The sequence below is a fragment of the Drosophila willistoni genome, chromosome 3R (assembly GCF_018902025.1).
Source record: "Drosophila willistoni isolate 14030-0811.24 chromosome 3R, UCI_dwil_1.1, whole genome shotgun sequence".
In the NCBI taxonomy this organism is placed as follows: domain Eukaryota; kingdom Metazoa; phylum Arthropoda; class Insecta; order Diptera; family Drosophilidae; genus Drosophila; species Drosophila willistoni.
This window is the reverse complement of record NC_061086.1, coordinates 31,836,525-31,846,004: the sequence shown is the minus strand read 5'-3', so window position 1 is coordinate 31,846,004 and position 9,480 is coordinate 31,836,525. Positions and strand designations below refer to the sequence as shown.

Sequence of the window (9,480 nt, the reverse complement as noted above, 5' to 3'; positions counted from 1 at the left end):
ACTTGTTGTAAACAATTTAATTTCAGTGTGTTTCTACGGGTTTTTCCCATTGCCATATAGTGGATTTTAGTATTTAGTATGGGCTATAGAAATTCATTTGCCTGTCCCATAACAAGAGCCGAACATTTTTCCTATGCAAAATGCACTAAATTTGTATGTATCTACATACATATGTATGTACCTTTTGGCTGTTTCTTTTTTGTTGCACGAAATGCAAATTTAAAGCATCAAAGCTTTAAAAATAAAAACTAAAATAATAATTATTTGCATAACTTTTGATTTAAAAATAGTTGAAAATCTTGTTGGTCTTGTGAATCGATTTGATTGTTTTATATGAATTAAAAAGGCTATTTGATAAAGTGTTTGTTCAATGAGTTTGGTAGCATGGCAAAAAACATTTATTTTAGAATGAAAAATAATATTGTCAACATGTTGTATACGTAATTTTATGCCCAACAGATATTACATGAATGAATGTGTGTATATTATGGATTCTAGTTGGTTGTGTCCACCCTAAAGAAGAATATATGCATCTTTGTACACACACTTACATAGAAACATACACACATACACATGCATACGACTATGTAGATGCATAGGACAATAAAATTTATTATTGTAGTTGCAATTGTTGTAATTTGTGTATGTGTGTTTGTGTGTTTGTGTGTCCCACAATGTCCATCAGAGCATTTCATTGTTGAGCCATATAATTAATTGTCGTAGTTTTTCGGGGGCGTGTGTTAAATAATTAGAAAACAAGTTTTTAAGCTATTAATCACATTGTGGCCAGCAATGTGCTCGGGGGAATTGTGGCGAATTTAGTGGCTTACAAAAAGAATGTTGTTCAATTTAATGGTTAAACCTTATCGTCGTAGCACATTCCCATAACCATATAATCCTACACACACACACACACACAGACACACACACAATCAAATATATATAAGACACAATCACACATTATCATCATCAACACCTTATCGGCAACGTCCAACAGTAAATGCAATAATAGCCAAGCCAAGAGATGCCTCTAATATGCTCTGGCTTAAGCCAATTGTAAGCGATGCTAAATCAACAACATAATCCCATAATTTACATAAAATAGATTCGAAAGGCAGGGACAAGCATATCAAAAAGGTTGGCTTTGCCCATGGCCCATGAGAAGGTCAGGGGGTCGTCGGGCTAACACAATTTGCCCCACTCAAACATCATTATGGCATAAATTGATGCTCAATCCCCCCTTGTTCATTTATGAAAATTTCCCTTTCGTTTGCCCGACGATGCTCCAGGCATTGTCTCTATCTCTTTCTTTTCGTGCGTGTGTGTGTGTGAAGTACATAAGTTTATGTTTTTCTTTTCGTTCCTTTTTTGTTACATCATTAGAAGTTGACCTTTTTAATTGCCAAGGTAACTTTAAAGTACCTCGTCTCGACTACTAAGGTATTTGCATGAATATACTCTATCTTGAAATTCCTCTAATAATACGTCAATTATGTAGTCCTTAAAAGGGAAGAGAAAGCATATTGTAGATTTCTCACTCTTTCAGACCTAAACTACTTGAGGGTCATCAAAGATTTATACAGAGTCATTAAAAACAGAACATATGGGGTTAAAATATATTTTTTGTTGTGTTTTTTATATCTTTAACATAGTTTCACTTTTAAATTTATAATTAATTACTAATTGATGGATCATTTCATAATAGGAGTTTACTATAATTCAAATTAGTTTTTCGTAGTATGCTTTTAAGGGAGGGATAATTTTTGTGACAGCTTCTCTTATATTTTATTATTATTATTTAATTGAAATGCATAATATTTGCCAAAATTTGCTAAACTTTAAAAGTCACACTAAATACAATTAATTAAACTGTTAATATTTTGTTCTTTAGGCTTTTAGACAATGAGAATATGCCCCTCCATTTGCAAGGGTATATGAAGTGAAAGACGTGACCAACTTGTCAACGCTTGAAGCATATCCAATTTTGCCACAAATTGCTGTCATTATGATTGCAACAACAACAAAAGGAGCACTTGATATAGGAGCAGCGTCAGAGTGAGAGAGAGGCAGCAGAATAAATAGTCGCTGAGTTATTAGCCAAGCGTGATTGGCATAAATCAATGCCACCCAAATGCAGCTGACTCAGACATCAGGTAAACTGACTGGGCCCCTTCTTTGCTTTTGTTCTATGATGGCAACATTTTTTATTATGGATCCACTTGTAATCCCTTCAAAATCAAGATGGATGCTTTTAATGTGACATTAAATGCTGAAATCGGATAGCATATTGATTCATCTGGCACATTAACATAACCGAAATGTATATTTTAGTTATCGTTTGCTTCTTTTTGCGCATTGCAGTCTCTTTTGCTGAATGACACTTTGATTTGCATAAGACAAGGACGAAGAGGAGAAGGTGGAGTTGGAATATTCTTATACCATTCATTTTGGTTAATTGTATTAGAAGACCAAGAAGTGTTGCCATAGATTCAATATGTATATATAGAGTATTGAGTATATAAAGTATCCATCGATTTGCTTTTGTATGACAAAATGTCTGTCGTGGCACAAAGGATTTAATTAGTTTTTCTTTCATTTGCCATTGAGTGCTGAGTAATTGCTTTTAACTGTTATCAGAGAGAATTTCGGATACGAAAATTGCAAAAAGCCAAATCGTAATGAAAGGAAACACAGTAGTTGCTGCTGCTGCCGGGTGACGAGTGGCCAGCTGGCATCCATTGGATCTGCGAATGCTTCTCCTAATGAAATACTTGTGTCGTGCGCCTGTCGACATTATTAACAGTTTCCGAACTTTTGAATTTACGAACGTGAATGCGGGGGTGCAAAAAAAGAGAGAAAAACAGATTAAATACTGCAATTGCTAGCCAAAGCGGACAGCAACAGGATGAAAATAAAATGTGAAAAGTGTGCTAATTTCCATTGAAAGTGTAGGAAAAGGAAACTGAAACAAAAATACATAGTAGCAGCAGCAGCAGCAGCAGCAGCAGCAGCAGCAGCAGCAGCAGCAGCAGCAACATCAGCCTCACAAAGGCATCGCGTAAAATGTGTTTAATTCAAATTGTGGCTCAAAAGAAACTACGAGCTGCCATGACCATGGCCAGTAAAAGTAAAACCCATCAACATACATACATTCCGAGACAGAGAAAAGTATACAGCGGGTGTTGGTTTATTTGTTTCAAGTTTCTATACCCTTTACAGGAAAAACTAGCCAGTTAGCCTGTCTAAGCTTAGAGTAAACAAAGAAAGAGAAAAAGTGTTGCTCTGTGTCTGGCAGAGTATCTTAAAGTCGGTTGGGTTCATCATTTATGTACATTAGTTGTTGCTGTTGAGACGTCCATGGCGACACAAATCCAATTTATATGCTTTGTGAGCATTTGGTTTGAGTTTCCCATAGTTTTTATTGGCACCACAATTTATATTCACATTTTTCATGGCTTTCTATCCGCTTGGTAGTATATTCATGTGTGAGTTTTTGTAAAACAGTTCTAATTCACAAGTTAAATATGAGTTGCCATTTACATACAAGAGTCAAACGTGAAGCTTGTATGCCCGATTTAACTTGTCTAAATTTGGGAATGATAAAGCAGTCAAAGAACTCTTTCATAAGCACTAGAGATGCACAACTGATCTCTATATGGCCACAAATTGAATTGTTTCGAATATCTTTAAATAAATTGAGTAAGAAACACAAAGCAAATGCATATTGCAGGAATAATAGCATATATAGGGTGGCCCATTTAAAAATTGGAATTTGAATTTGTTATAAAAAAAAACGGGTGAATATTTTTAAAGGTTAAACATTTATTTGAAAGGTATATTTATGTCATTTATTTATGAAAAATAATTTCGGTCAAATGTCCACCACGACTGGCTTGGCAATAGCCCATTCGATTAACCCAATTTTTGAGTACATTTTTGATTGTGTGCGGCTCTATTTCAGCAATAGCTGCATGAATTTCGGTCTTGAGGTCTTGAATTGTTTCTGGATTGTTTGCATAACATTTATCTTTCCCCGCTCCCCACAGAAAATAGTCCAATGGCGTCAAATCGCAGCTCCGCGGAGGCCAAGTCACATCAAAAAATTTAAAATTTCGCACTGTTTGAGTAGAAGACTCACCACTTTGGAAATAAGTTTTTAATATTTCCCAACTTTCTTCAAGCGAATAGCGTCCCATTTCGTAAATATCAAACATATAACTAACTATTTATGGCGTCACGGATGACATTTGACGTTTGACTGTCATACAATCCGTGATTCAAATTCCAAACACTAGATGGACCACCCTTTATATTTTGCTAGTATTTAAGACGAACTAATGACAAGAGGTGGAAATTCACTGACGTTAATCGGATAACTCGAAGGAATATTGTACCTGAATAGGTAGAATAATGAAACACTACAACTTTCTTTTTTAACCTCCCTCACTAAGGCTTGAAAGACGCCGCCATCTGTATGATGCTTAGACTTTATTCAGAACTACAATAAATACCAATCGTTAGAAATTGATATATATATAAGAGGCTTAATTTTATAGCTGCTTACACTAGTAAGCTCTAGTATAAATATCATTAGTAATTTAGCCATATTGCTTGTTGTTTTTCATGCCAAAGCGTAGACGAATGTAATTGTAAGACTTGTTAGATTATATATCGATATATACATACATATGTAGATTTTAAGATATTTCAAAGGATATACATACATATATGTATATATAGATAATAAATTATAAAAAATTTAAAAGAAGTAGAGCAAGTAATTTGAACAGGTTAGCCTAGAATTAGACTATGGTCTAAAGTCTATTAGCCCTTCAGGCAAGCCTCTCGAATCAACTTGTAAGCCCTTCAACTTTAAATTCTGAAATCACAAGGTATTTTGTTTTATTCGCCCCCTTAACAGTATTTAATTATATATTTTCAAAGGATTTTAGAGCCACACAATAAAAAAACTCATTGAAATTCTCACAGTAAGTATATCTAAAACAGTTTCTCTTGTAACTCGTTTTGCATTTTAAGACATTCATTCATATTGTAACTTTTTCCGCAAGCCTTTTGGCAGAGTATTAATCGCCTATCGGTTGGGGAAGGAAAGCGGGATCACTTTAACAGGAAATCCTTTAACCCGGCCACTACAAAGCTACTGACTGGCGCATCAATGCCATCATATCGCATAAATCGAAAGCATGTGGCATACCTTTTCTGTTTTTTATTATTTTGTTATTCATTTTTTTTTTTCATTGTTGTCCGTAGTATGGATAAAGTCAATGTTACTTTATTTGTTGTCGCTCGTTTGTTCGTCTGTGCCTTTTGGCTTTGTTGTGCGAAGCTTTTAAAAGTTAATAAATCCTTTTAACTTATTCCATATTTCAATGCCCTTCGTGGCGACATTGGTGTTGCTTTTCGCTTTAACCGACAAAAAATAAAAAAAAACTTTTCCAACAATGTGAATATCCTTGTTGATCCGTTCGGTTAAACGAGATTTGCGAAAAAAAAGGAATTTGTCGTTGTTGATATGAAACGAAAGCAATTCAGAAAGTGTTTTTCTAATAAATTACAAAAATTTCTATACGAAAATAGATATAGAAATTGTGGTCTAAACATAAATACTAGTTAACCAAATCTTTAAGTTGAATGCTTGCGCCATTAAAGTTTCTATTAATTTCAATTCCGAAAGCATACTATCAAATATTTAATATATATACTATGTGTACATACATATATTTATCATAGCCCATGTCATTGTCTTTCCATTTCTTGAATATGCGCTATTTTCAGTCTCTGCCATCTCCTTTTGATTTGTTGTGGCAGCTCACATTTATATTCCTTGATTCATACATACAAACACATGTATATAGGTATGTCTGTATGTACATATATATAGAATTCCGTTGCTCCGCGGCCTTTTAACGATTCATTTTTTATAAGAAGGACGACGACGACGACTTACAGTAAGCTCAGTTTCCATCTCTTTGTTGCTGAGTGAGTGGGTGGATGGATGGTTGGTTGGTTGGATGGTTGGGGGGGGAGGTTAACGGTCCTTCTCTATCATTCGCCATGTATTTTTATTATTTATTATCCGTTTTAAATCCCAGCTAAAGATCATTATACACATCAGTGAGTCCGATTGTGAGAATCGCAGCTACTTCTGATTCCTGATTTCTTGTTTTCGACGTTTGCCCAGCCTCTGGGCTGCAGTTTTATACATAAGTTGGGTAGTCTGGGTAAAATGATGGTAGGGTCTTGGGCCTGAGTGGGGCAAGTGGGTAGGTAGTATGGTGGATGGGAGGGGGAAGCGCACAAGCGCACAAAACGAAGGCAAGGAAAACGATTTAACTGAAAATTGAGGTTGAACTTAATCATAAATCAATGCTAATGATGCTAAAATGCTAGAAAATTTTGCAGGCATGCTGCCGTCTGGCAGCAACGGGATGCCATTTCGAGTGGATATCACATGGCTAGGGTATGGGAGCGGGATGATGAGATGGCAGGAGTCAAGGATTTGCCGAGCTGGCATTTGCCAAGCCACTGCCATCATGCCCCACGCCCCACGCCCACTTGGCAGATGTCTGCCTGTCATTTATTACAATTGCTTTGACTTTTGTTAGTTTGTTGTCGTTGTTCGCGTTGTTGGTGGGTTTTCGGTTTTTTTTTTCTTCTTTTTTTGTTCAAGTCTAAGGCCAAGGCATGGCACTCTGAATTCTCAATCTGTGTGAGTTTTATTTTGCCTTTTTGGTAGCTGTGGCATTTATAATCATTTTTGTGATTCAATGTTATATTTGTCACCTACTTTCCATAGCTATTTCCCATTTGTTATTTGGTTCTGTACGAAACTGTATCTCAGAAATCTAAAACAAAAAAAAAAAAAAAAAAACAAAAAGTAAAAAAAGTAAAAACCTTTTTCGAAATGGCTGCCACCAAGAAGATTCCCAATGTGAAACCAGGACATCTGGATCGTGAGAATCAAGAGTTGCGGCACGAGAAGTTGCCACACGATGTCTGCCGTTTGATCCAGCAGGGACGTCTGGCCAAGGGTCTGAGCCAAAAGGATTTGGCCATCAAGATATGTGAGAAGCCGCACGTGATCAGCGATTACGAATCGGGACGTTGTATACCCAATTATATCATATTGGGTAAAATTGAACGCGTCATCGGGATCAAGTTGCATGGCAAGGAGCGTGGGATCCCACTTCAGGTCAATGTGCAGCGCCCCAGGAAGTGAATTCCGATGGAAGGACTGGAGGAGAGGATTGTAATCCCTTCGAATTGATTAAACCAAGCAAATGCTCTACAATTCTTTGTGGTCTCTTTTTATTTTGTCTCCTCTCTTGTACATAGAGAGAAAGGTATGTGGGGGGATATATATTGGTCTTGGCTTTAATATATGCACATATATGTAGATATATCTCTGGCCAACACAATGCTTCAGAATGATAGCTCGTTAAGGTGAGACCATAAACGCAACGCATAATGTGACACCGGAGAATTGCAAAATTCATGAAGGCAATGCAAAATACACAAAAATGTCTTGCAAGAGTTAACAGAATTCTGTATGCTCTGCCAACATAGATAGAATAGAGTAGCGTGTAGCATAAGGGCATACAAAATACTTAGAAATTCAAAAGCACTTTAAGTCATTTATATTTCGATAAAAGTGTTTATGCAAATCTTCTGAAAAGAGACGAGAAATAAACGTAATCGTAAAGCAGAAGCCAATGTGGATAACCTAAAGCGCATTACAAGGGCATAAGCGGGTGGTAAAGGCAAATGATAAGAAAGGGGTGGGGGGAGGGGCGTGTAGCATTGGCATCCGACTTGTAAAAATTGAAATAAATGTATGCAGAAAGGAGGTACACACACACGCACACAAACACATATTGTATGCATAAGTTATGCCTCGTTGTTGGCCAAATTTCTTCTCTTTTTTCACTTTTTTTGGTTTTTTTGGTGGCGAGTGATGGCCTCGTACAGGAAGTGTGTGGTGTGTTGTGCCCTGACCCAGGGCCAACAGTCGCAATGCCAGAAGAATGAAATTTTTTTTTACAAATAGCAAATTGAGTTAGCGACGCCGCCGCCAGAAAAGCAACAACAAAATATAAAGAAAAACTGTGGAGGGAAAAAATGCGTAAGGTGCGCCGAGTTTGTGGAAATTGCCTTTTTACGAGCGTATTAGCATGTGTGTGTGTGTTTGTCTGTGTGTGTGTTTGCATTTGCCTTTGTTGCGTATGTATTTGTGGGTCTCTGTCTCGCGGCTAATGTGTCCCCAGCGATCCCAACCTGTGTGAATGGTTCGGTCTCCCACCTTCTCCAAGCACCTTCCTCCATGTGCGCTTCATCATCCTGCTGGCTATGTATTCCGCAGATAAATCAATTTACTTTCATTTCATTTGTGTGCATAAATTTGCTGCGTTCGTGTGTGTGTGGCAGTAAAAATTTTGAAATGATTTTCTAAAACGTCCATAATTCTCTTTTTCTTTATGCTTGTTTCAAAAAAAAAAAGGAAAACAGAAAACACAGACTTTTTTAAATTTACTCACGCCCGCAGGTAACCAGGATTCAAAAACAAATTTCGATACCCTGTATTGATTGAATTGAAAGGGTATTTTCTGTAAATTTAAAATATCTTAAGCAACAAGGAGAACATGACTAAGGATGATGAGATTTCAATGCGCTATCAATATTTTCCGATTTAATAGCCTTGAATTGTGTTACACGTAAATACTTTGAGTGTGAGTTTTATATTTATAAGATATAGTGGCTTAACTTTTCAAAACTAAATGAAAAAGAATTGATCAATTTAATGTTAATCTGTGAGAAAAGAGAAGAGTAAAGAGAAAAGAGAATATCGCTAGGCACTGGAAATCTGATTGTTTCATCTATCTTACTCTATCAAATTAAAGCTAAACGGTATTCCAGAGCTGTTCAAAGATCTTTCTTTTGTGAAGGATAAAACCTTTAAGTAGTCGAATCTATATAAAACAAAATAAAAAATAACACATAACACTCTAAGATAGGGTAAATGTTTCCGTTACTTAATATTTTAAAGGGTATTTTAATGTCCATACACTAAACTAAATTGGAAAAATATTTGGGGTGGTTTTTTTTGCATATTTGCACATAATTATTCAATTTGTGTGTTTCAAAGTGGCTCTTACTAGCAGCAGTTGGTAAATTGGTAAATCTTTTTTGTTGTTGTTGTTTGCAATGCATTGTTGTTGTTGTTGTTGTTAGACCCTCTGAATGGAATAGGCACCTGCATGTGTGTGTCTGCCATTGAATAATGACAAGAGCTAACAAAACATTTTCCAATTCATTGAATTTTACAGTTGCCATCCATTGAATGGTTGATATATATAAATAAATATATATATAAGAACAAGGATAAGGAAATGGCACACTTTGTCACGCTCTCTCTAAGTGTGTGTGTGTGTGTGTGAGTGTGTGTTATGGGTGTGACGTCAA

At 36.1% G+C, this 9,480-nt stretch overlaps 1 protein-coding gene across 1 annotated transcript; it reads left to right on the top strand.

Moving 5' to 3' along the window:
* Positions 1-6,798: 6,798 nt before the first annotated feature.
* On the top strand, positions 6,799-7,312 carry LOC6649508 (endothelial differentiation-related factor 1 homolog). The gene has a single exon (XM_047009425.1). It carries the CDS (start codon positions 6,926-6,928, stop codon positions 7,238-7,240), a length of 315 nt encoding a protein of 104 aa, XP_046865381.1. The 5' UTR covers positions 6,799-6,925; the 3' UTR covers positions 7,241-7,312.
* Positions 7,313-9,480: the final 2,168 nt, after the last annotated feature.

Excerpts from the sequence above, each read along its gene's own strand:
- LOC6649508 (XM_047009425.1), top strand. The coding sequence starts at position 6,926 with ATGGCTGCCACCAAGAAGATTCCCAATGTGAAACCAGGACATCTGGAT.